We start from the raw sequence: 26,505 nt of genomic DNA on the forward strand, positions 1-26,505 counted from the left end.
GGTGCTGTGGCTCCAGTGGTAGAGCGCTAGCCTTAAGCTGAAGAGCTGAGGGACAGCGCCCAGACCCAGCATTCAGGCCCCACGACCGGAAAAAAAAAAAAAAGATTTATGAAGAAATATACAGAAAAAAAAGGAAAGAAATAAAAAACATCAAAAAAAGAAAAAACTTGTTTTTGTTTCCTGGAGTTCATTTTGCTAACTATTAAATATTTTGAATGATAGATGCCCATAGGCATCGTGTCCTTTTTTTTGTTGTTGTTTATTTGCTGGTCATGGGGACTGAACTCTGAGCCTGGACACTGACCCTCAGCTCTTCAGCTCAACCACTTGGGCCATAGCTCTACTTGCAGCTTTTTCTGTTTATGTGATGCTGAGGAATTGAACCCAGGGCCTCATGCATGTAAGGCAAGCACTCTACCACTGAGCCACCTTCCCAACCCTTCTATGAGTTTTGCTTGGTCTCTTCCTTCTCTGAACTGATACCCTGCAGGAGACACAATTATATACTACCTTCTTCTTTTCCTCTTGTTCAACTTCCTCTTTTTATTCTTTCTCCTCCTCATATTGTGCATATATAGTCTCTTTAAGAAAACCACAGATAGGGCTGGGAAGGTGGCTCAGTGGTAGAGCGCTTGCCTTGCATGCATGAGGCCCTGGGTTCGATTCCTCAGCACCACATAAGCAAAAAGAAAAAAACCGGAAGTGGTGCTGTGGCTCAAGTGGTAGAGCGCTAGCCTTGAGCTGAAGAGCTGAGGGACAGCACCCAGGCCCAGAGTTCAAGCCCCACAACTGGACCTCCCCCCCTCAAAAAAAAAAACAAAAAAGAAAAGAAAACCACAAATTTAGCTGGGCGCCGGTGGCTCACGCCTGTAGTTACTCAGGAGACTGAGATCTGAGGATCACGGTTCAAAGCCAGCCCGGGCAGGAAAGTCCATGAAACTCTTATCTCCAGTAAACCACCAGAAAACCAGAAGTGGCATTGTAGCTCAAGTGGTCGAGCGCTAGCCTTGAGCTGAAGAGCTGAGGGACAGCCCTCAGGCCCAGAGTTCAAGCCCCACTACTGACAAAAAAAAAAAAAAAAATGAAAACCACAGATTTTTTATATTATTTAAAAAAAAACCAGTCTTGGGCTGGGAAGGTGGCTCAGTGGTAGAGTGCTTACCTTGCATGCATGAGGCCCTAGGTTCGATTCCTCAGCACCACATGAGCAAAAATAGCCAGAAGTGGTGCTATGGCTCAAGTGGTAGAGCACTAGCCTTGAGCTGAAGAGCTGAGGGACAGTCCCTAGCCCCAGACTGACAAAAACAAAAAACAGTCTTTTGGCTTGCTGGGCATCAATAGTTCATGCCTATAATACTAACTACTCAGGAGATTGAGACCTGAGGACTGTGGTTTGAAGCCAGCCAAGGCAGGAAAGTCCATGAGACTCTCATCTTTAACCACCAAAAAGCTAGTAGTGGAGATACGGCTCCTGAAAAAAGCCAGCACCCAGGCCCTGAGTTCAAGCCCCCACCACACACACACACACACACACACCACGCCCTGAGTTCAAGCCCCTACTACACACACACACACACACCCCTTTAGTCAGTCCTTGCTACAGAGAAAGTACATGGTGGATTGTGGTCCCTGAAAGATATCACCTAAAAAAAATTAAAAGCAGCCAGGTACAGTGGCTCATACCTGTAGTCTTAGCTACTTAAAAGGCTAAGAAATGCCAGGCACTGGTGGCTCACTCCTGTAATCCTAGCTACTGAGGAGGCTGAGATCTGAGGATCACGGTTCAAAGCTAGCCCAGGCAGAAAAGTCCATGAGACTCCAATTAACCACTAGAAAACTGGAAATGGTGCTGTAGCTCAAGTGGTAGAGCGCGGGCCTTGAGCTGAATAGTGCCCAAGCCCAGAGTTCAAGGCCTATGACTGACAAAAAAAAAAAAAGGCTAAGAACTGAGAATCTAGGTTTGAAACTAGGCCAGGCAGACAAAACCTTTATACTCTTTTTATTTTTGTTTTTTATCAGTCGTGGGCCTTGGACTCGGCTTGGGAACTGTCCCTGCACACTTCAGCTCAAGGCAGTGCCCTACCACTTGAGCCACAGCGCCACTTCCTGTTTTCTAGTGGCTTATTGGAGATAAGAGTGTCCTGGACTTTCCTGCCCCGACTGGCTTTGAACTGAGATCCTCAGATCTCAGCTTCCTGATTAGCTAGGATTATAGGGGTGAGCCACCAGCACCAGACTTATCCTCTTATCTCTAATTAGCTAGCAAAAGTTAGAACTTGGGGTTGTGGCTCAACTGGAGAGTACCAGCTATGAGCAAAATAGCCAAGTGAGAACTTGAGGTTCTGAGTTCAAACCCCAGTATTGAAAAAAAAAAACAACTTTTTTCTTTTTTCTTTTTTGGCCGATCGTGGGGCTTGACTCTGGGCCTGGGCGCTGTCCCTCAGCTCTTCAGCTCAAGGCAAGTGCTCTACTGCTTGAGCCACAGAGCTACTTCTGGTTTTAGAGTGGTTTATTGGAGATAAGAGTCTCACAGACTTTCCTTGCCTGGGCTGGCTTTGAACCTTGATCCTCATCTCAGCCTCCTCAGTAGCTAGGATTACTGGCATGAGCCACCGGTGCCTGGTTCCTCACAACTTTTTTGACTGACTTAACGTTCTATGATTGATTTTTTTTTTCTTCAGTACTCAACGAAAATTAATTGCTCATAGGTCTTACTCAGAAAGAAAAGAAATGACACAATTTTATGCTTTCTAAACTCATCAATGAGTACATTCTAAGTGCAAGTCATCATGTTAGGCCCTTTGCCAGGCATTCAAATTATGCCCTGCCTCAAAGTTGAGTCCTAAGGAGGTGGAGGAGTGAGGAGGCTTCCCAGAGGAAGAAACATGTTATGTGATTTTGACTTACTGAATAAAAATAAAAGGAAATGTGCCTTTTTCTTCAACATATGTGTCAGTTATCATGTTTATGTCTTACAGAAAAGATCATCTGCATGTGCTACAGCTAAATCTTCTAGCATGATCACAGTATCTGGCACATCAACCCATGCTACCCAGAGAAGGAGCCTCCCAAAAGGTACTCTGTTTAAAATGAAAGAAATGCATACTAGTAAGCCAACTTAAAGAAGCTTAAATTGATGCCCATCAGTCTTTGAACCAACCCAGTTAGTTCAAATAAAAATGCTTCTTTCCCCTGATTAGAAAAGTAAAATTACTCATTCTAGAAAACTTGGAGAATAAAGAAAAACCTTCAAAAGAAAACAATAATTTAACCTACTATAATTTTTAATGTCATGTACTATTTTGTGTATATCTTTCCCATAGTTTTGAAAATATGTAATTTTTTAGCATTGTTGAGCTCATGTTGCATTTCAGTTCTAGACTGTTTTGTTCTCTGTTTAGTTTTCTTTCTTTTTTTGTTGGTCGTGGGGATTGAATTCTGGGCTTGGGCGCTGGCCCTCAGCTCTTCAGCTCAAGTCAAGCGCTCTACTGCTTGAGCCACAGCACCACTTCCGGTTTTCTAGTGATTAATTGAAGATAAGAGTTTCTCGGAGTTTTCTGTCCGGGCTGGCTTTGAACTGTGATCCTCAGATCTCAGGCACTGGTGCCAGGCTCTGTTTAGTTTTCTTACCAGTGAGTTCCATATCAATGAATTCAACTAACAGATTAAAACTATTTGGAAAAAAAGATTGCATTGGTACTGAACATATACAGGCTTTTCTTCTCGTCCTATTCCTTAAATAGTATAATAGCTACTTAACTAGCGTTTACATTTTATTAGATATTATAAGCAATCTAGCGATGATTTAAAGTATATGGGAGTATATATACAGGTTATATACAAAAACTATGCTATTTTATATAAGTAATTTGAACACCTTCAGATTTTGTTATTCATGAGGATAAGAGATCCAAGAAGCAGTCCTCTGCAGATACCAAAGGATAACTATATTTCAAAGATTTTTCTTTTGTTATTAAACATATATATCAGTACATATATAATAGCTACATAATAGTCCATTCTGTATATGTTGCTTAACTATCCCTTATGTTGAAGATTTATCCCTTATATTGAAGATTTATATTGTTTTCCAATTGTTACTTTTTAAACATAAATCATATCTATACTTCTGATCCTTTCGTTAGGACAGATTCTTAGAAAACAATTTTGAAGTCAAAGGTTCTGAGAGTGTTAACAGCTCTTGAGGCTTACTGCTTTTGTTGCATTAATTTTAATGTCTGTGCCTTTAGTAGAACTCTTAGAATTTCCCACAAGGGAATAAGGATTTTGTGAGTTAGGTTAAGAGTTTGTTGTTTGTTGTTTGTTTTGTGTTTTTTTGGTTGGTCATGGGGCCTGAACTCTGGACCTAGGCACTGTCCCTCAGCTCCTTAGCTCAAGGCTAGCACTCTACCACTTGAGCCATAGCACAACTTCTGGCTTTTTCTGCTTATGTGGTGCCAAGGAATTAAACCCAGGGCCTCATGCATGCAAGGCAAGCGCTCTACCACTGAGCCACCTTCCCAGCCTGGTATTAGAGGTTTTATTATATAATAATTGACCATTTGGGGCAGGACCCGAAGTATGGTTGCTTCTGTATCTCCTGGCTCAAAGTGGGAAAAGTCTCCCACTTTGTGCTTTCATTTTGGCTGTGCCAGAATCCTATATCCCTCCAACAACCATGATTCAGATTGTGCTCCACACTTAGGAATTTGTACCTTAATTAAAAGATCCTTAGGAAGATTGGGGAGGGCTGGGAAGGTGGGTCAGTGGTAGAGTGCTTGTAATGTTTGCATGAGGTCCTGGGTTCAATTCCTCAGCATTGCATAGTGGCACTGTGGCTCAAGTGGTAGAGCACTACCCTTGAGCTGAAGAGTTGAAGGACAGCACCCAGGCCCAGACTTCAGGCTCCACAACCAACAAAAAAAAAGAAAAAGGAAGAAAGGGGAACAAATAAACAGTGCTAGAATAAGGAGGATGAAAAAGGGTAGTAAAGCCCATTCACATGTTAGGAGATGTCTACTAAGGCTGTTATGTAAAAGACTTCCTTCTTAAATTTGTCCTTCATAGTCAAGTCTATGGGGAGCTGAGAAAAATGCAACTTAAGACCAAGAAGATATTATTTTCTCCTTTATTTTTTTTTAAAGAACTAGTGGAAGCCATCTCACAGCATCACATTGATGAGCTACCACCACCATCTCAGGAGCTACTTGATGAAATTGGTAAGGAACATTCAATGTAAAATCTACTCCTTGTTCCTGTAAGTAGGTTATGGTCACTGATCATGATAGTTTCTTTTTCTCAGATCAGAGCACTAATACAAAATGTTCTATGAAAGTCTAGTTGAATATATAAAATTTTGAAAGAGGCTGGCTGCAATAACTGGCTCATATCTGCTCTTGTTGTGTTTACTTAAAAGGTTTTATGGTATGCCAGGTGCTGGTGCCTCATGCCTGTAATCCTAGCTACTCAGGAGGCTGAGATCTGAGGATCATGGTTCAAAGTTACCCCGGGCAGAAAAGTCTGTAAGACACATCTCCAATTAACCACCAGAAAATCAGAAGTAGCGCTGTGGTTCAAGTGGTAGAGCACTTGCCTTGAGTCAAGTAGCTCAGGGATAGCGCCCAGGACAGACCAAAAAAAAAAGAAGAAGAAAAAGAAGTTATGGTAATGATTCTAAAGGGGAAAAAATTCAAATGGTTTGTGATGGTGAACTTGTTTGATTAAAGGAGTTCTCTTTATCTCCTTTTCAAATCTACACACCATTTCTTAGATGCCTGCTCAGGCCAAGAGTTATATTTTTATTTTTACAGGTAAAAGGTATTGGAACTGTGGATAGATCTCTTTTCTAAGAGCAGGAGAGTAGTGGGACAGAACATGAGACTAGAATTTTTATTGAATAGTATCAGTCTATTTGCAGCTGGACTGATGTGTAATTTAAATGGTTATAGGGGCAGGTGGTCTGCAGCCTCTGAGCCTGATGTACCAATCCCATGCCTTTAGAGGATACCTCTCATTGGACTTATGATGGTCCAGTTCAGTTCTTGCTATAGACCCTATGGAGAATTTTCTGAGTCAGATACTAGTCAGTTTTCAAGATCTGAGGTTGTGTCTGATAAGAAATAAGAATTTACTGGTTTAACTCAAGGGAAAGCTACCCTGTAGGCTCTCATAACCCTCAGACCCTATCCCATACCCAAAGGAACTTGGTTAGAGTCAGTCAGGGCTGAGTTTTTGTTTTTGTTTTTTTTAAAATTACAAGCCCTTTCTGCTTTCTTTTGTGTCTAGGGACAGAACCTAGGCCCAGTACCTTAGGCAAGTGCTCTACTGCTGGACTATACCCCAAGTCCTATAGGCCCTTTTTTGCCTCACTGAAGCCTTCCCCCAGTGCCACAGGGTTGTTGGGTCTGGGTTCTTAGGGACAACACTTTGTGCCATGATTTCTACCTCTGAGACTTTCTAGGTACTTCTTGCAAATTCTGCCTCCTTAAATGCTTTTCTTAAAATAACGATACAATTTTAGCAATGGAGGTTACCACCATATATCCTGTTGAGATAAGTTCTTATCATTAGTTCTTCAGCCAGGACTTCAGGCTTCTTTGCAGTTTGACCATAACTGATATTTTGCCTCTGGATCCTGCTGTCTTCTCTCTGTAGTTACAGTTGAACTCTCCCTATACCTTCCCAATTTCAGCAGCTGTAGTCCCATGCTTCTTCCTAGGCTCTGGCCTCACGGCACTGTTGTACTTCATCACAGTCTACAAAAACCTTCCCACATTTTACGGTTTTGTTTTTGGTTTTTTTTGGTCATGGAGCTTGAACTCTGGGCCTGGGCGCTGTCCCTCAGCTCTTCAGCTCAAGGCAAATGCTCTACCACTTGAGCCACAGTGCCATCTCTGGTTTTCTGGTGGTTTATTGGAGATAAGAATCTCACAGACTTTCCTGCCCAGGCTGGCTCTGAACCACGATCCTTAGATCTCAGCCTCCTGAGTAGTTTTTCTTGGTAATAGGCCTACTTATCCAATTATTATATATCAGTATTTTTCTGTTTCCCTGGACATGTTACTTGCTCTTTTGGAGGCTCCACATGGAAAACTCTAGGTTCCTGGCAGGAGAAGGGTCCTTTCAACTTTAGGATATAGGTAATTATTTAAGAACAGCAAGGGGTTATTGTTATTAAGGATGAAAAGGATTTTTTCTATTTCACATAATTAAATGATCTTTTTAGGTCCTCTTGCTGGCCAAGAGTTGTCAAGTGTGGCTATTATCCTATATTGCAGGAAGGATACCCACCTACCTGCCCCTTCTCAGAATATATCCATGCCTGTGAGCTTAGGGTGGCCTGCCTGTGCTCCCCACAGCTAGCTCTCTTGCTTTGATATGCTGTGTTCCAAGGAGTGCCTAACAAATGCAAAATAGCTACTGAGTTTAGCAGGTGCTTATCTTGGTCTAGTGCATTTCTTTAGTAGCTGGAAATGGTGATATCCATTGCCTTCTGTCTTTATAATTAAACAGTATGACATATAGACCAGTATAGATAATGATGGAACACTTGTATACCTCTGCAGTTGAGAGTATAACATGGAGATTAGGAGCATAAAAATTAGAACTGGACTCTCTAGATTCAAATCTCAATTCTCCCACTTATTCCTGTGATCTTGGTTAACCTTAATTTCCTCTTCTTTTAAACAGGACTAATAATACTGCAGTCAATCTCATAAGGTTGTTGTAAGATTGTGAACATTAATGATGTATTTATGTACATGAGCTTAGAAACTGTACCTGCCATATAGAGCTCCTCAGGTGTTATCTGTCTTCTTCATTATCAGCATCATTATCACCATCATCATCATCATCATCAATATTTTTTATCTTGAGTATTATTCAGGATTTTGTTTTACTTGAAGAATTCCTTTCAAACACAGAATGCTCTAGAGCAGTGGTTCTCAAACTTAGGCCTAGAATTACCTAAAAGCCTTAAAATACAAATTACTGAAGCACACTGCAGAGTTTCAGACTCCACAGATCTGGAATGAGACTGGAAGATGTGCATTTCTAACAAGTTCCTGGGTTATGCCAGTGCTGCTGGTCTAAAGACTGCCCTTTGAGAACCACTACTCTGGAGGAATGGTGTGATGTGGAATGAGTTACCTTCTGCTTTTGTACTGTGACAGAGCAACTGAAGCAGCAGCAGGCCTCAGCCACAGTGTCTCATGCAAACACAGCATGTGATCCAAGGGTCATTGAAAATGGTGAGCTAATTGCCCAGATCTTTTTCATTAGATTCTTTTGAAACATTTTTCTCTTTTTAATTAGCATATATTAATTATACAAATGAACTTCATTCTGGTATTTCCATACATGCATATAATATTCTTTGATCAAATCCACTCTTTTCTTATCTACCCTCCCCACCTTAAAATAATTTTGTTCTATTTTAATTTGTGTGTATGAAGCACTTTCGTTTTTTTGTTTTTTGATCCTGGAGCTTGGACTCTGGGCCTGGGCACTAGCTCAAGGCTAGTACTCTACCAGTACTAGAGTACTAGCCACAGTGCCACTTCTGGCTTTTACCATGTATGTGGTGCTGAGGAATCGAACCCAGGGGCTCATGCATGCGAGGCAAACACTCTACCACTGAGCCACCTTCCCAGCCCTGTATGAAGCACTTTTATCATATTTATTACCCCTTTCCTTTTACCTATCCTGCTCCTGCTGATTCCCTCTTGCAAACATTTGTTCTTTACACTCCTTTACACTCATTCTTTTTCCCCTTGTGTTTTTGTTTTGTTTCTTTTTGAGAGAGAACATGTGATGTATCTCAATCTGTATTATTTCATGTAACATGATGATTTCCAGTTCTCTCCTTTTCCCCGCAAACAACACAATTTCATTCCTCTCTATAATTGAATAATCAAGTTCTTCCTGTAATTCTGTCCTTGACAGTATAGTTGTCCACTGGGTAAGGTGGAGATGTGACTGTGAGGTCGGGCACAGTTCCTTCTCATTCTAACAGTTACTTTTGTATGGCAAACTGTTTAAAGTCTCTGAAGCTCATTTCTCCTTACCTTTAAATGGGAATAATAATTCCTATTTCATGATGTACATAATAGCCTGAGTTCAGTACCTGGTATGTTGTAAAACACTTCTCAGATGTTAGTTCTCTTCCCTTATAGGACTATTGTTGAGATGAAATGAGAAAATTCTTGGTATGTATTGAGGGCATCCCTTTTCCACTCAAATTTCTTCCCTAGTTTTCACTGAAAACAGTGAATCCTCAAAGTAAATTTATTCCATCTATTTTCAAATTACTTCTTTTTTAAAAAAGTTTTTAAAAATTATTTTGCAGTACTGGGGAGTTGAACTCAGGACCTCACATTTGGTAGGCCTGAGTTGTACTATTTGAACTCTGCTGTAGTCCTCATTTCCTCTTGTGTGTCCTGTCTTTCCTCTGCTTCCCACACCTCCCCTTTCTGAACCTTGGCACAGACTAGATTGCCTGTAGCTTTATCTGGCACCAAAAAGGTCCTAAGACCCCAGAAACAGCTGCTATGAATACAGGTATCCTGTGGTTTGCCACCTGGCATCATGGGAAGAGATGAGCTTATGCATTGCATGCTTTAGAGAGGCTTTGTAATTTTCTTTGTAAAAATAAAAGTATCTCTCCCCTTTCTCCTCTCCCTTCACTCTCTCCCTTGTCTTTCCCTTCTCTCTCCTTTCTTTCTTACCTGTCCCCTACCCCACCTCTATATTTTTTGGCATTATTGGGATACTTGAACTCAAAGTCTCACATTTACTAGACAGGCACATTACCACTGAGTTATGCCACCAGCCCCTACAATTAATTCTTTAAACTGTTTTTAGATCAAAAGCGTTCAGAAGAACAAGAAGCTGACAGTAATAAAGAAGATAGTTTGCTTTGGACCAAAGAAAATCAGGACCTAGGAGAGGACACAGAGAGGTAATACTAAAAGCTAGACTTTCAAAAAGATTTAAAGAATTGTGTTTTTTGTTGTTGTTGTTGGTGGTGGTTGTGGGGCTTGAGCTCAAGGCCTGGGCTCTGTCTCTTAGCTTTTTCGGTTAACACTAGTGCTCTGCCACTTTAGCCACAGCTCCACTTCCAATTTTCTGGTGGCTAATTATAAATAAATGTCTCATGGATTTTCCTGCCTGGGCTGATATCAAACTGAGATCCTCAGGTCTCAGCCTACTAAGTAGGATTTTAGGCATGAGCCACTAGTACCTAGCTCTAGATTGGTTTTTATTAGTTGTTTCTATTCCTATTGATAAATAATAGAAGTGTAAGCCATCTTTCCCCAATAATATCCTACTAGTCTCTATTTTTTTTTTTTTTTTTTTGGGTCCGGTCATGGGGCCTGAACTCTGGGCTTGGGCGCTGTCCCTCAGCTCTTCAGTTCAAGGCTAGCGCTCTACCACTTGAGCCACAGCGCCACTTCCGGCTTTTTTCTTTTTGCTTATGTGGTGCTGAGGAATCGAACCCAGGGCCTCAGGCATGCAAGGCAAGCGCTCTACCACTGAGCCACCTTCCCAGCCCTAGTCTCTATTTTTTTAAAGAGCTTTTTGTTTAAAAAAAAACATTTTAGAGCTGGGACGGTGGTTCAGTGGTAGAGTGTTTACCTCACACGCATGAGGCCCTGGGTTTGATTCCTTAGCACCACATAAACAGAAAAGGCTGGAAGTGGGACTGTGGCTCAAGTGGTAGAGCGCTAGCCTTGAGCTGAAGAGCTCAGGGACAGTGCCCAGGCCTAGAGTTCAAGCCCCACGACTGACCAAAAAAATAAAATACATATATTTAAATTGTGCACAGAATGAGGAAGAACTGAGCACAGGAAATGTTCTAGTATGAGTGAAATTCAAACATGATCCAGGAAAGAGTCAACCAGACAGCCAACTGGCAAAATCAAAAGTTAGCCCATAAAAGCCTGACCCCAACCTTGTATGGCGCAGCAACATAAACATTTTCTCCTTGTACTTGCCTGACCAACTGTTTTCTCTTAAACTATGTCCTAGTAAGTTTTTACTTTCTCTTAAAAAGATAGCTTTGTGTGATAAAATGCAAGTTAGCATTTTAAGAGTATATTACAATAGTATTAAGCATTTAGATAGTTCCTGGCTTAGAATGGTCCAACTTTATTTTTTTTTTACTTTTTTATGATCAAGGTGATGTACAGAGGGGTTACAGTTACATAAGTAAGGTAGTAAGTACATTTTTTGACTTTATGATGACACAAAAATGCAGTGGGCATTGAGTTAAAACCATAGTTACAATGTCTAATTTTCGCCTTTTCCTGGGCTAAAAATATGTGGTGTGAAGCCAAGCACCAGTGCCTCACTCCTGTAATCCTAGCTACTCAGGAGGCTGAGATCTGAGGATCACAGTTCGAAGCCAGCCCAGGCAGGAATGTCTATGAGACTCTTATCTCCAATAAACTACTCAACTAGCGGGAAGTGATAGTGTGGCTCAAGTGTTAAGAGCCTTGAACACAAAGAGGCTCAGGGACACTGCCCAGGCCCTGAGTTAAAGTCCCAGGCCTGCTCCCCCCCACAAAAAAATGTGGTGTGATATTTTAAATGCTGGACAGTGGCAATGAGCCATAGTCCTAATTGGCCATACAGTGATGTTGATGAATGACTGATATCCTAACAGCATACTGTGTTCCTAAGCTATGCTGTAAGGTAAGTAGTAGGCATACTGAAAAATGAATTTTCAATTGATTACTACTTACACTGAATTTATCAGGTTATAACCTCATCAAAAATTGAGGAACATCTAACAGTTGTGACACTGAACTTTAAGAACTTTTCATTTTGCAAGTTTGAAACTTTTTCTTTTTAAGACAATATCTCAGGCTGGGCTCAGCCTTCAAAGTGCTAAGATTACAGGTGTGTGGTATCATACCTAGCTATAAAACTTGATACTCTACCCACGAGAGTCCCTCATTTTCCTTTCTCCCCAGCTATTGGCAGCCATTATGCTTTCTGTTCCTATGAATTTGGCTATCTGATACTTCAGATACAAGTGGAATTATACAGTAATTGTCTTTTTTGTTCCTGGCTAATGTTTAATTTATCCTTACCTCCTAAGTGGTCATCTATATTGTAGCCGGTACCAGGGACTAAGTCCTGGGGACTGATTCCAAGGTCTCATACATACTAGGCAAGAGGTCTACTACTGAGCTCCTTCCCAACTCTCCTTTTTAATACTGAAAAAAATATATTATCCAGACATATACTAGTGGAAAGTTAGGTTGCACCTTTGTGTATGTCCATGGGTAATGGAGGCAGTTACTAGGGTTTGAACTTGGCTTAACTACACACCTCTTAGCTTGCTTGGTTAGCTGACACTCTTACCATCTGAGGCACAGCCCCAGTCCAGCTTTTACTACTGACTTTGAACCGTAAAATAGGTAGGATCCTAGCCATTCCAGGCACCCTGTTACTTCCAACTTTAGACAGTTGTACATTTAGTGCTGCTATGAACATAGGTATGCATATATATCTTTGAAGCTCTGTTTACAATTCTTTGGATATATACCCAGAAAACGGTATTTAGGGATGATAAGCTATTTCTATTTTTGTTGTTTTGTTTTGTTTTGTTTTGGGTCCGGTCGTGGGGCCTGAACTCTGGGCCTGGGCGCTGTCCCTCAGCTCTTCAGCTCAAGGCTAGCACTCTACCACTTGAGTCACAACGCCACTTCCGGCTTTTTTCTTTTTTGCTTATGTGGTGCTGAGGAATCGAACCCAGGGCCTCAAGCATGCAAGGCAAGCACTCTACCAATGAGCCACCTTCCCAGCCTAGCTATTTCTATTTTTAATTTCTTTCTTTCTTTTTTTTTTGCCAGTCCTGGGACTTGAACTTAGGGCCTGTGCTCCATCCCTAAGCCTCTCTGTGCTCAAAGCTAGTGCTCTACCATTTGAGCCACGCTATCACTTCTGGCTTTTTCTGTTTATGTCGTACTGAGGAATTGAACCCAGGGCTTCATGCATGCTAGGCAAGCACTCCACTACATTCCCAGTCCTCTATTTTTAACTTCTTGAGTACCACAATACTGTTTTCTACATAGCAGCTATATCATTCTACTCAAGGGTTCCAGTTTTCTCCACATTGTTGCCAACACTTTTTTTTTTTTTTCCCTCTCCATTAACATCTGTGAAGCCTGGCACTGGTGGCTCATACCTGTAATTCTAACCACTTGGGAAGCTGAGATCTGAGGATCGTGATTCAAAGCCAGCCCAGGCAGGAAAGCCTATGAGACTCTTATCTCCAATTAACTATCAAAAAAGTCAGAAGTGGGGCTGAGTGTTATTAAAGTGGTAGAGTACTAGCCTTGAGAAACAAAGTTCAAGGACAGTGCCAGGTTCAAGCCTGAGTTCAAGTCCCAAGATTGACATGCATGCGTACACACAAACACACACACACACACACACACACAATAGCTGTGAGACAATAACCTCATTGTGGTTTTGATTTAAAATACTGGGGATTGAACTTGGGGCCTTGCACATGGTATGGTAAGTAAGTAGTCTGACACTGAGTTACATCCCAAGTTCCTGTTTTTTTGTTTTTTGTTTTTTTCAGTCATGGGCTTGAACTCAGGGCCTGGGTACTGTCCCTGGACTTTTGCTCAAGGCTGTAGCACTTTGAGCCACAGTGCCAACTCTGGTTTTTTAGCAGTTACTTGTAGATAAGAGTCTTTTTTTTTTTTGCCCGTCATGGGGCGCTGTCCCTCAGCTCTTCAGCTCAAGGCTAGCGCTCTACCACTGGAGCCACAGCGCCACTTCCGGCTTTTTCTGTTTTTGTGGTGCTGAGGAATTGAACCCAGGGCCTCATGCTTGCAAGGCAAGCACTCTACCGCTGAGCTACCTTCCCAGCCCGTAGATAAGAGTCTTACAGGGGACTTTTTAGCCCAGGCTGGCCTTGAACCATAATCTCAGGAGGCTGAGGGTTACAAGCATAAGCCACCGGTGCTCAGCTCCCAGTTCCTGTTTTCTTTTTGAGACAAAGAATCTCAGCATTGATTTTTTTTTTTTATATGGTTGTGGTCATTTGTATATCTACTTTGGAGAAATGTCTCTTTGCGTTCTTTGTCAATTTTTTTTTTGTTGTTGTCAGTTATGGGGCTTGAACTCAGGATCTGGTTGCTGTCTTTGAGCTCTTTTGCTCAAGGCTAGTGCTCTATCACTGAGCCACAGTGTCATTTCCAGTTTTCTGGTTGTTAATTGGAGTGTCTCACAGAGTTTCCTGCCTGGGCTGGCTTTGAACCATAATCCTCAGATATCAGCCTCCTGAGTAGCTAGGATTACAGGTGTGAGCCACCAGCACCTGGCTTTTTTGGTCAGGTTTTTTTTTTTTTTTGTCAATTGTAGGGCTTGATCTGAGTCTGGGCACTGTCCCTCAGCTCTTCAGCTCAAGGCTAGAGCTCTACCTCTTGAGCCACAGCACTACTTCCAGCTTTTTCTGTATATGTGGTACTGAGGAATTGAACCAGGGGCTTTGCATGGTAGGTAAGCACTCTACTACTAGGCTACATTCATACAGCCCTTTTTTTTGGTCAGTTTTTTGATAGGTCTATCTTCTGTTGTTACTGGGTTTTGTTTTGTTCTAACCACTTTAGGAGGCAAGCAAGTTTCAGCTTGTTTAGAATATTTTAATTAAAGTTTTAACTCTTTTAGCCAGTAAGAGAAAAAAGGACAGTCTTCCAAACAATTCAGTCTTGTTGCCTTATGAAATCTGGTTTTGGAAGTAGCGCTGTAGCTCAAGTGGTAGAGTGCTAACCTTGAGCTGAAGAGCTGAGGGACAGCACTCAGGCCCAGAGTTCAAGCTCCACGACCGACAAAAAAAAAAAAAAAAAGAAAAGAAAAAGAAATCTGGTTTTGGTCATGCCTCAGAAGTTCTCCTTTTACTGTGTTGTAAAGTAAACGATTTCAGCTCATTTTCTTTGCCTAACTTCTTTTGTCTTCTTTTAGCTGTCAGTCAAGGCTAGGAATAGAGTGAAATACACACTCAGACACAAACTGTGTAGTTGAGATAAGCAATATTTTGATGTAGCTTTGTTTCAAATCAAGTTTAGTGCAAAAAGAAAAAAAGTTATCTAAGTTTACACTTGAACCATTCCTAATCCTGACCTTACAGAATCTTAGGGGAAGCACATAGAATGCTATTAGTTGCAAATGATCACACTTAACATGAATTTGTCTTACTAAGTAAGAGATCCATTGGTGGCAGGGCTCCTGTTAGTGCCACTAGGGATTTAAGCTCTTTTTTGTCCTTCAGATCTACCGTCTGTGACATAGTGCCATTTGTTTTTGGCTTGTCATCTCTGATTGCAAAAATGCTGATGTCCACACATTAGAGAGAGATAACAGGATGGGACAAAGGAATATGTTAGCTGAATCTTCCCCCTCTTGATCCACTTTTGTGCAAGTACTGGGGCTTGAACTGAGGGTCTGGATGCTGTCTCTGAGCTTTTTTTAAATCCAAGATTGGTGCTCTGCCACTTGAGCCAGCTCCACTTCTGGCTTTTTGGCAGTTAATTGGAGAGTCTCATGGACTTATCTGCCTGGGCTAGTTCTGAACTGCAATCCTCAGACCTCAGCCTGTTGAGTCACTATGTTTTTAGGTGTGAGCCAGCAGGGCCCTGCCAGATCTGTTTCTTTTTATCTGGAAAGCAAAATCTTTTCCAGAGACTTTGGTGGTGGTGGTGGTGGTGGTGGTTGTAAGGCTTGAACTCAGTGCCTGTGCACTGTCTCTGACCTCTTTTGCTCAAGGCTAGCACTTTACCAATTTGTGTTACAGCTCTACTTCCAGTTTTTGAGTAGGTAATTGGAGATAAGAATCTCATGGGGGGGCTGGGAAGATGGCTCAGTGGTAAAGCGCTTGCCTTGCATGCATGAGGCCCTGGGTTCCATTCCCTAGCACCACATAAGCAAAAAGAAAAAAGCTGGAAGTGGTGCTGTGGCTCAAGTGGTAGAGCGCTAGACTTAAGCTGAAGAGCTTAGGGATAGTGCCCAGGCCCAGAGTTCAGGCCCCATGACCAGACCCCGACCCCCCCCCCCCAAAAAAAAAAAAAAAAAAAAAAAAAGAGTCTCATGGAGACTTTCTGCCTGGGCTGGCTTCAAACCTCAGTCCTTAGCTCTCGGCCTCCTGAGTTGCTAGGGATACATGCATGAACCACTGGTGCCCAGTTCTCAGGTTTTTGTTTGTTTTTTCCAGTGGTGGGACTTGAACACTGGACCTGGGCACTGTCCCTGAGCTCTTCAGTTCAAGGCAAGTACTCTACCACTTGAGCCATAGTGCCACTTCCAGTTTTCTGGACTTTTCTGCCCAGGCTGACTTTGAACTATGATTCTCAGATCTCAGCCTCCTGAGTAGATAGGATTACAGGTGTGAGCTACCAGTTCCCAACTCAGGCCTTTTTTTTTTTTTTTTTTTTTTATTGTAAAGATACTATACAGAGGGTTACAGTTACATGAGTGAGGTAATGAGTACACTTCCTCTTGAACATTGTTACCCCCTCCATTGTTTTCCCCCTACCATCCCCTCCCTCCCTCCCTTCCCCGAGGTTCTTTTTTTTTTTTTTTATTGTGATTAAGTGATTACATAATTTCCGGAAATTCACAGTATTGTGGAATAATGATGCTCATTTAAAGTCACAAGTTCATTCTAACTTTCCTGGAGCAAATTGTCTGTAATATATAACGGTGTTCACATGTTATATACCATATATGTGATCAGCAGCATGGGGATATTTAGTAGTGGTTCAACCAGATGCCAACTCAGGCCTTCTTAAAACACCTTAATAGCATCTTCTAGACAGAGAAGTTTGTAATACAAAACAACAACAAAAAACTTAATCTAGCTTCAAGTAGAAACTAATTTAATGACCTGGCACTTTGGAGGTGGCGTGATCTCATGGATGCTGACTTTTGTCAAAGGGCTAACAACTATTTTAGTCCACATGTGAATTGTACATAAGTGATCTCTATGATCTTTCCAAGCTCTCATTTTCCCAGTGAAAATACCAATTGTTTGGGGGTTTTTTTGTGTCTTTTTTTTTGTTTGTTTTTTTCCGCAGTCCCAGGGCTTGAACTCAGGACCTGGGCACTGTTCCTGAGCTGCTTTTGCTCAAGGCTAGCACTCTACCACTTGAGCCACAGTGTTAATTCTGGCCTTTTCTATTTATGTGGTCCTGAGGAATTAAACCCAGGGCTTCATGCATACTGGGCAAGCACTCTACCACTAAGCCACATTCCCAGCTGAAAATACCAGTTTTAAGTCCCTTCAACTCTGAAGTAGTTTCCTTCCTTGTCCAAGGAAGAAATTTACTGTTGTCTTGTTCTCTTCACTTGCCTTTGGACAGAGCTCATTCTACTCTTGACGAGGAACTGGAAAGATGGCTGCAGCCTCCTGAGGAGAGAATGGTGATACAGGACCAAAAGAGCTCTACAAGGTTATTGTTCCCTGCTAGGGAATCATTTTCTTCTTGTTGCTTTACATGGGGAAAAAAAATCCACAAAGTTTATTATATGCTTAAGACATAGAAACATTTGACTCATTTTCTTCCTTTCAGAAAACGGAGCTAGGTTTTAGAGTTTTTAGAAATGATTATCTGATGATGACATTACAGTACTGTAGATAAGCCAGTCCTGACTCCATCTATGTGTACTTTTACATTTGCCTTCTCCCACCAACCCTCCAAGATACTGATGAGCAGATTGATAAAGAGTATACAGAGGCCAGGCACTAGTGGCTCACGCCTGTAATCTATAGCTACTCAGGAGGCTGAGATCTGAGGATTGAAGCTCAAAGCCAGCCTGGGCAGGAAAGACCTTGAGACTCTTATCTCCAATAAGCCACCAGAAAAACAGAAGTGGCACTGTGGCTTAAGTGGTAGAGCGCTTGTCTTGAGGAGCTGAAGGACAGGCTCAGGAGTTCAAGCCCCATGACTAACAAAAAAAAAAAAAAAAGTATAGAGAGAACCCTGTAAAACTGATATTGGCCCTGCCACCCTCAACCTTTTCAGCAGTCATTTGAATTAAATCAGGAAAAGCATGTTTCTCAAATTTTATATAACTAAATCTGGGAATGCTCATTAAGGTAATGATAGAATGAGTATCCAAAATGTTTTTGAAGCCGGGCGCTGGTGGCTCACGCCTGTAATCCTAGCTACTCAGGAGGCTGAGATCTGAGGATCGCGGTTCAAAGCCAGCCCGGGCAGGAAAGACCGTGAGACTCCTATCTCCAATAAACCACCAGAAAACAGGAAGTGGCGCTGTAGCTCAAGTGGTAGAGCGCTCGCCTTGAGCTGAAGAGCTGAGGGACAGCGCCAAGGCCCAGAGTTCAAGCCCCACGACCGACAAAAAAAAAAAAAAAAATGTTTTTGACAAGTAGAAATGTTAGAGGCTTTATTTATTTATTCATTTATTTATTTATTTATTTTTGGGTCCGGTCGTGGGGCCTGAACACTGGGCCTGGGCGCTGTCCCTCAGCTCTTCAGCTCAAGGCCAGCGCTCTACCACTTGAGCCACAGCACCACTTCAGCTTTTTCTGCTTATGTGGTGCTGAGGAATTGAACCCAGGGCCTCATGCATGCAAGACAAGCACTCTACCACTGAGCCACCTTCCCAGCCCCAATGTTAGAGGCTTTAAAAGATAAAGGTAAAGATGGGTACAGTAGTGCATAGCTGTAAGTCTCGTCTACTTAGAAGGCTGAGAAGGGAGAATTGCTTGAGCCTAGGAGTTTGAGGCCTGCCTAGGCAAAATAGGTAAATCTCATCTTGAATTAAATGATGGCGAGGGGTAAGAGATTTGAAATGTTTTAGATCCAAAAATTGAATGTGGAGCACCTGGCTGCACAGGAAAATTCTTTATTAGACGGCTCTACTCACTATAATTACGTTTAGAGCAAGAAGTCTTAGCATGTATCTTGAGACATACTGCATTTGTGTGTGTGTGTGTGTGTGTGTGTGTGTGTGTGTGTGTGTGTGTGTGTGTGTGTGTGTGTGTGTGTGTGTGTGTGTACTGGGGCTTGAACTCAGTACCTCATGCTCTCCCTTGGCTTTGCAACCCAAGGCTGGCACTCTACCACTTGAGCCACACCTCTGCTTCTGGCTTTTTGCTGGTTAATTGGAGATTAGAGACTCGCAGACTTTTCTGCCATGCTAGCTTCAGACCTTTAGTGTCAGATCTCAAGCTTCCTGACTAACTAGGATTACAGGTATGGGTACCAGCACTTGTCAGAGACATAAGAATTTTTGAAGGAATGGACAGGACTTGAGTCCTCAGGTCAGCATAAGCATAATTACTGAATAAAGAGCAGTGTATCTAGTTCTAGATTGACAGCAGTGTACTGTCTAGATCAAGGGAACTATAACACAGATAATGTGATGTTCAGATAATTCTCCTTTTTTGGGGGGGGGTGGTCAGGTCGTGGGGCCTGAACTCTGGGCCTTGTCACTCAGCTCTTCAGCTCAAGGCTAGTACCCTACCACTTGAGCCACAGCGCCACTTCCAGCTTTTTTCTTTTTGCTTATATGGTGCTGAGGAATCGAACCCAGGACCTCATGCATGCAAGGCAAGTGCTCTACCACTGAGCCACCTTCCCAGCCCCCAGATGATTCTTAAGACACAATGTGGAGCTCCTTCCAGCTGTCACATTTTAAAACAGATATTAACAAATGGAAGAGCGTAGCTACAGAATGGCCATAGGGCTAGAAACTAGGTCATGAAAACAGCTGAAGGAGTTGGGGCAGCTTAGTCTGAGAAGAGCAGATGGATGGAGAATTTGATAGCTGCCTTAAATACCTGAAATTCTGTAAAGTGAAGAGAATCAGCTTACTTTCTTCTTCTAGAGGACAGAACTGCTGACTCAAATTTACATAACAAATTTATGTGTAAAGTACAAACTTTCTTATGGTACAGCCATCAGATAGGGGAAACAGCTGTCTTTTCACTTACTTCAGTAATGGCTGCTGCTGCTCAGGCAGAGGCTAGATGACTCTCTGGTCTAGGGTATTTGAGCAGAAGTAGAAGATAACCCAATGGCCTCATCGTGTTCTTCTGCCCATCCGTCCTCTCTTTTGTCTCTCCTACCTCCAGCCCCAGACCATCTCTCCTCTCTTAGCCCTAGGCTTGCAGCCTGGCCTCTGCTCATGATGAGAAAGAGCTTTGCCACTGAGGTATACAGCATTACCCTCTATAGTGTTTTTTTGGTTTAGCCAGCATCTCTTGAGCACACAAAGAGTACTGTTAGGCTGGAGGTACACAGTGGACTATGTCTCAGCTCTTAAGGAGCTCATAGCTAAGTAGAAGAGATGGCTCCTGCTTCATAATTTAACAAATGTGGTCTTGACCTCTCAGATACTTAAATTACTCAGACATTTCATATCTACGGGAGTTTAACAAAGTAGAATTAAGGTAAAATGGTGATTTTGACAGAGATACTAATTGCAACATAAATACAAGCTGGAATGTGTTTATTTTTTCTATAAGGCTAGTAGCTAAAAATAGAGTCTAATTAAGCTATCTAGGTCAGACTCTAGCTCTAGGACTTAGTAGCTTGCTAATCCTCTATGCCTCAGTTTCCTCATTAAAACTAGGGATAGTAGTAGGAACTGCATCATGTAGTTGTTATGAGAATTTTAACATACATTATAGCACTTAAACCAACACCTGGCCCATAGAAGAACACCACTATACTGATGATTATTATAGATTTTCTTCTTCTTCTTTTTTTTTTTTTTTGAATCTGCCCATGGGACCTGAACTCTGTGCCTGGGCACTGTCCCTCAGCTCTTCAGCTCAAGGCTAGCGCTCTACCACTTGAGCCACAGCCCCACTTTCGGCTTTTTTTTTTGTTTTTGTTTATGTGGTGCTGAAGAATCGAACCCAGGGCCTCATACATGCAAGGCAAGCACTCTACCACTGAACCACTTTCCCAGCCCCTATTATAGATTTTCTTTAGAGTTAAATCCTGGTCTCTTGGATGTTACACATAAAGTGTTAATACCTCAAATCATTGTTATTAAAGGGAGACAAAAAACAAGGATCAAGAAGTTGGTGAAAGCAAGAGAAGATGGAAAGAGAACATCAATCCTGAAAGAAGGAAATCAGAGAGCTTTTTAGGGACTTCTGAAGAAGGTATGAATGAGCATTTCTTCTTCTTTTTCCTTGCCCAGGTTTTCTAGCCAGTCATAGCTTTATCACAGAACAGTAATAATGTCCAATTTTATTTTTAAAACAAGCCATCAAGCTGGGTGCTAGGGGCTTATACCTGTAATCCTAGCTACTCAGGTGGCTGAGATCTGAGGATTGCAGTTTAAAGATAGCCAGGGCAGGAAAGTCCATGAGACTCTTATCTCCAGTAAACCACCAGAAAACCAGAAGTGGTGCTGTGCTCAAGTGGTAGCGCACTAGCCTTGAGCTGAAGAGCTGAGGGACAGCACCGAGGCTCAGAGTTTCAAGCTCCATGACTGACAAAAAACAAAACAAGCCAAGCCAGGTGCTGGTGGCTCACACCTGTAATCCTAGCTACTCAGGAGGCTGAGATCTGAGAACCACGGTTCAAAGACACCTGGGCAGGAAAAGCTGTGAATTTCTTTATCTCTAGTAAATCACCAGAAAACCAGAAATGGTGCTGCACCTCAAGTGGTAGAGCACTAGCCTTGAGCTGAAGAGCTGAGGAACAGCGCTTAGGCCCAGAGTTCAAGCCCCATGACCGACCAAAAAAACCCCCCAAAAACCCAAGCCATCAGCCAGTTTTATCATCATTAGGTTGTACGTTTCTGGAGTGATGTTTTGCTTCTAATTGTCTAACATCTTAGCCTCACTCAGATGCTGCAAATCCAATAAGAAATTATGTATTACTGAATTTAAAGGAAGTTTACCAATAATGAGAAAATTACAAATTAACCTCAATTTCAAAACTATTTTGATAGAACTATTTAGATATACTGTTTACATATAATACCATCCTATATATAACTTCCTTCTACTTAGAAAGTTAAGAGACACTAGTGCTTTTAGGTCTAATATCCCTTTCATCCTTTCCCCATTACTACTCATCTCCTCCTTCCTCTGGCACAGGATGCTGACCCTAATGGGGTTCATTTTCCCTGACAGTCTGTTGCCCAATGAGAGGCTCTGGCAGGAGACCAGAGAGCAGGGGAATAGTTAGGGTATTACTTTCCCTCTATTCCTGTTTAAGTAATATCCCTCCACAGTGCAACATTTTGGAGGCTATCCTTTCTAGTTCCTGCTGTCTCTTCTCTCTCTGAGAGTTCTCTGCCTTCAGTCCCTTCAGACTTAGGCTCCCCACTGCTACTAGTCCCTGGAGGCTTTGCCATTTCCTGTTTTCTCCCTTGATTGTAACTGAACCTTCATACTAGCCACAATTACATTTTGTTTCTTCTAGGACTAACTGGCATAGGGCCCCAAGTGTATGGACATTTAGCTAGGAATGAATTCACTGAGAAGATAGTTCAGGGTCTTGGTGAATTAATGTTACTAATGTCCTTGCTATGGCAAAGAGTTACAGAATGGTAGGAGAGGTAGCCATCAACTGATTTTAGAAAAATTCTCTCTCTTTAGAACACTAATGTGAATTCTGAATTCTGATAATTGTTGACCTAGAAAATAATCAGTTTTTTTTCTCTCTCTCATACATCCATCAAGATGAACTAAAACCCTGTTTTTGGAAGCGACTAGGTTGGTCTGAACCATCCAGGTAATAAGATACCATGTTAATAGATCAGAGTTTATTGTTTCTAGATAACATTAAAACATTTACTAGTCTGTAATTAAACATTAATGATAAAGACTTGAATTCAGACCATGTTGCTCAATGTATATAGTTTTATATATGTAATATTTTTATTAGCTTTAAGTAGCTGTACAGTGGAGTTGCAATTCACTAAAGCAGTTTATAAATACAATGCATCTTGATCAATGTCGCCGCTTTCAACATTCTCACCCAACCCTCCCTACCCTTGCTTATCTTTTTTTTTTTTTTTTGTCGGTCATGGGGCTTGAACTCAGGGCCTGGGCACTGTCTCTCAGCTCTTCAGCTCAAGGCTAGAGCTCTTTCACTTGAGCTACGGCACCACTCCCGGCTTTTCTGCTTGTGTGGTGCTGAGGAATCAAACCCAGGGCCTCATACATACAAGGCAAGCACTCTACCACTGAGCCACCTTCCCAGTCCCTTGCTTATCTTAATTTTAGATTATGTATTGATTTTTTTTTGCAATTTAGCAAAACAGTTTATGTATACAATGTATCTTTTTTTTTTTTGTCAGTCGTGGGGCTTGAACTCTGGGCTTGGGTGCTGTCCTTGGGCTCTTCAGCTCAACACGAGCGCTCTACCGCTTGAGCCACAGCACCACTTCCTGTACAATATATCTTGATCTGTGTCACCACTTCAACATCTTCACCTCCCCTTTGACTCACCCCTTCCTTTATATTTCTCAGTTCTGTGATATATACAGTGAATTCTTGCCTGTATTCTCCTCCTCTCCCCGCCTTCATTCTTCTACAACTCTACCTTTGACCCCATCCTCCCCTCTTCCACGTACCCATTTCCTGTTACTTATCTTGTTGGGCTTTGACTTAGTTTTTTAAAAGAATTATACTGGTGGCACTGTGGCTCAAATAGTAGAGTACTTGCCTTGAGCTGAGTTCAGGCCCAGAGTTCAAGCCCCATGACCAACAAAAAAGAAAAGGATTATAAGTATTTGCACTCTCCATAGAGTCTATTACACTTCAGTTAAATTTTAATAGTTAATAAGAGAAGTGAAATTAATGCCAACTTTGAGAAGTGGTAGAGTCAGCACAAGAATAGTTTCCATATGGAAGATGCTGCTGTGAGTGGCTTTACGGCCATCTTCATTTCCATGATAACACAGTTGTTCATAATCTCCCTGGATTATAAAGACCAAAATCCCTTTCCCTTCAATTTGGTTGAAATATAGAGGATGTTTGTGTCTTTTCAAAAATACTCTTGGGTGTAGAAATGTAGATGATCAGTGGTAAGAGTGGCCTAGCATGTATCAGGTCCTGGGTTCAATCCTTAGTACTACTTTAATAAAAAGTTTTAAGAGTACCTTTCAACTCAAAATTCTTTTTTTTGTCCTTTAAAACACACGCATATAGGATAATCGTGTTGGATCAGAGTGACTTGTCCGACTGAATGGAACAGGACCATATTTGGATCCAATCCGACTTTGAGCATCCTGGTTGTGATATCCTTTCTTCTTTCATCTGCTTCAGTTACCATCAGGGCAGCAGTTCCAGGTTCTACAACTCACATTTTGTTTAGCTGCACTGAAGACAGAATGATTGGATTCTGTAAGCAGCACATTTAACCATTTGTTCTCAGAGTTCTGAAAACTACAATGTATTGTGTTCAGAATGTCTTTTGGTTTTGATGATGTAAAAAATTGAAAACTTTTAACTCTTGTTATATAATAAAATGTTAACTTTTTAGAGTGCTTGCCTAGCATGCATGAAGCCCTGGGTTCGATTCCTCAGTACCACATAAACAGAAAAGCCAAAAGTGGTGCTGTGGCTTAAGTGCTAGCCTTGAGCAAAAGGAGCTCAGGGACAGTGTCCAGGCCCTGAGGTCAAGCCTCAAGACTGGAACTGTGTAAGATATATTTCTGTGTTTGAGTTTAGGAACTAGGGAAAGGAAGTACCACTCAAAGATACTTCAGTGTCTAAGGTTCCATACATGGGTAGCTTCTGCTACCTTACTTCAACATCATCCTTGCTAATAACAGAAATACTACCTAGTGCCCTAGCTACCATTGCTCCATTCCAGCTAGAAGCAGCCTAGTAAAAGATAAGAATAAAATCCTGGGTCTGGGAAGGTGGCTTAGTGGTAGAATGCTTGCTTTGCATGCATGAGGCCCTGGGTTCGATTCCTCAGCACCACATAAGCAGAAAAAGCCAGAAATGGTAGTGTGGCTCAAGTGGTAGAGCGCTAGCCTTGTGCTGAAGAGCTGAGGGACAGTCCAGAGTTCAGGCTCCAAGACCAACAACAAAAGAATAAAATTCTAAGCTATTTCAACTCTTTAAGGGAACAACATTATCCCTTAGATTTTGGATTGCGACACAGAATGAAATTGTGGTAAGTCTAAGATCACAGTATTTTCTCTAATTTAGCTTCCTGTGACTACTGGCCAGCTGTATATTTGCAGTTGAGTTTTTAAAGGACATATGACCTTCATTACCTCCAGCTTGCAATCTATACATATGAATAGAAACCTTTTCCTGAAATATATGTTGCTATGCAATATTTTTTTTTTTTTGGGGGGGTGGTCCGGTCATGAGGCCTGAACTCAGGGCCTAGGCACTGTCCCTCAGCTCTTCAGCTCAAGGCTAGCGCTCTATCACTTGAGCCACAGTGCTACTTCCGACTTTTTTCTTTTTTTGCTTATATGGTGCTGAGGAATCGAACCCAGGGCCTCATGCATGCAAGGCAAGCGCTCTACCACTGAGCCACCTTCCCAGCCCTTGCTATGCAATATTAGCTCTTTAGTCAGACTTTTCTTCTGTCTTGGTGAGTTAGTGGGTCTTGTGTCTGTGAAAGCTGAATAGTTCCTGTTGTGAATGGCTATATTTGTAAAAATTTAACTACCAGGAATTACCCTGCACAGATAAAAGAGAAGGTACAGATATGTTTGGCTATCTTAAAGGAAACAGTTGCTTGCTACTGTAACTAGAGGAAAACAATCTGAAAACAGGTTATAAACAATACTATGTGTAAGCAGCCTTGTATACTAATGTTTATGATACACGGTCTTCCTCTCAAAAAACCTTACTCTAATTTTATATACATGTGGTAGTATCAGGGCTTGAATTTAGGGCCTCATATTCTCAGCTTTTTCACTGATGGCTGATGTTCTACTACTTGAGCTATGCCTCCAGTTCTGACTTTTTGATGATTAATTGGAAATAAGAATCTCACAGAGGGCTAAGAATGTGGCTTAGTGGTAGAGTGCTTGCCTTGCATGCATGAAGCCCTGAGTTTGATTCCTCAGTTCCACCTAAACAGAAACAGCAGAAGTGGCCCTGTGGCTCAAGTGGCAGAGTGCTAGCTTTGAGCAAAAGATCAGGGACAGTGCTCAGGCCCTGAGTTCAAGCCCCAGGACTGGCAAAAGAAAAAAGAATCTCATGGATTTGTCTACCCAGGTTAGATTCAAACCAAGATCCTTATAGTTATATGTGGTGATTTATGTTAGTATGAACTGTCCATTACTTTTCCTCTAATTACAATGGCAAACCAATGTTTCCTGTAGGATACAGGTTTTACAGTAACTCCTGTTGATAAGGACTGTAATCTATACACTGTCAGGGGTGGAGGAACATTTTTCTGTCTATGGTCATTTGACCTCTGTTGTTAGCAAATATTGATGTTAATATTACTATGAAAAAAGCTCCTACCCTATAATCCTAGGTATTCAGGGGGCTATAATATGAGGATCCCCATTTGA

The 26,505-nt window shown here is 41.8% G+C and overlaps 1 protein-coding gene across 2 annotated transcripts in view; it reads left to right on the plus strand.

Annotated features, from left to right (window-relative positions):
* Tex14 (testis expressed 14, intercellular bridge forming factor) overlaps window positions 1–24,392 on the plus strand; it is an 89,616-nt gene extending 65,224 nt beyond the window's left edge. For both annotated transcript variants that reach the window (XM_042693111.1, XM_042693121.1), the window contains 8 exons: window positions 2,979–3,075; window positions 5,151–5,219; window positions 8,172–8,249; window positions 9,862–9,958; window positions 17,379–17,468; window positions 21,048–21,157; window positions 22,691–22,742; window positions 24,164–24,392. In XM_042693111.1, the coding sequence (XP_042549045.1) occupies window positions 2,979–3,075; window positions 5,151–5,219; window positions 8,172–8,249; window positions 9,862–9,958; window positions 17,379–17,468; window positions 21,048–21,157; window positions 22,691–22,742; window positions 24,164–24,200 (630 nt within the window). In that variant the 3' untranslated portion in view covers window positions 24,201–24,392. The remainder of the gene's footprint in view (window positions 1–2,978; window positions 3,076–5,150; window positions 5,220–8,171; window positions 8,250–9,861; window positions 9,959–17,378; window positions 17,469–21,047; window positions 21,158–22,690; window positions 22,743–24,163) is intronic.
* The last annotated feature ends 2,113 nt before the right edge of the window (window positions 24,393–26,505 follow it).

Source organism: Dipodomys spectabilis, unplaced genomic scaffold, assembly GCF_019054845.1.
Source record: "Dipodomys spectabilis isolate Male_0828 unplaced genomic scaffold, ASM1905484v1 ptg000004l, whole genome shotgun sequence".
NCBI lineage: Eukaryota > Metazoa > Chordata > Mammalia > Rodentia > Heteromyidae > Dipodomys > Dipodomys spectabilis.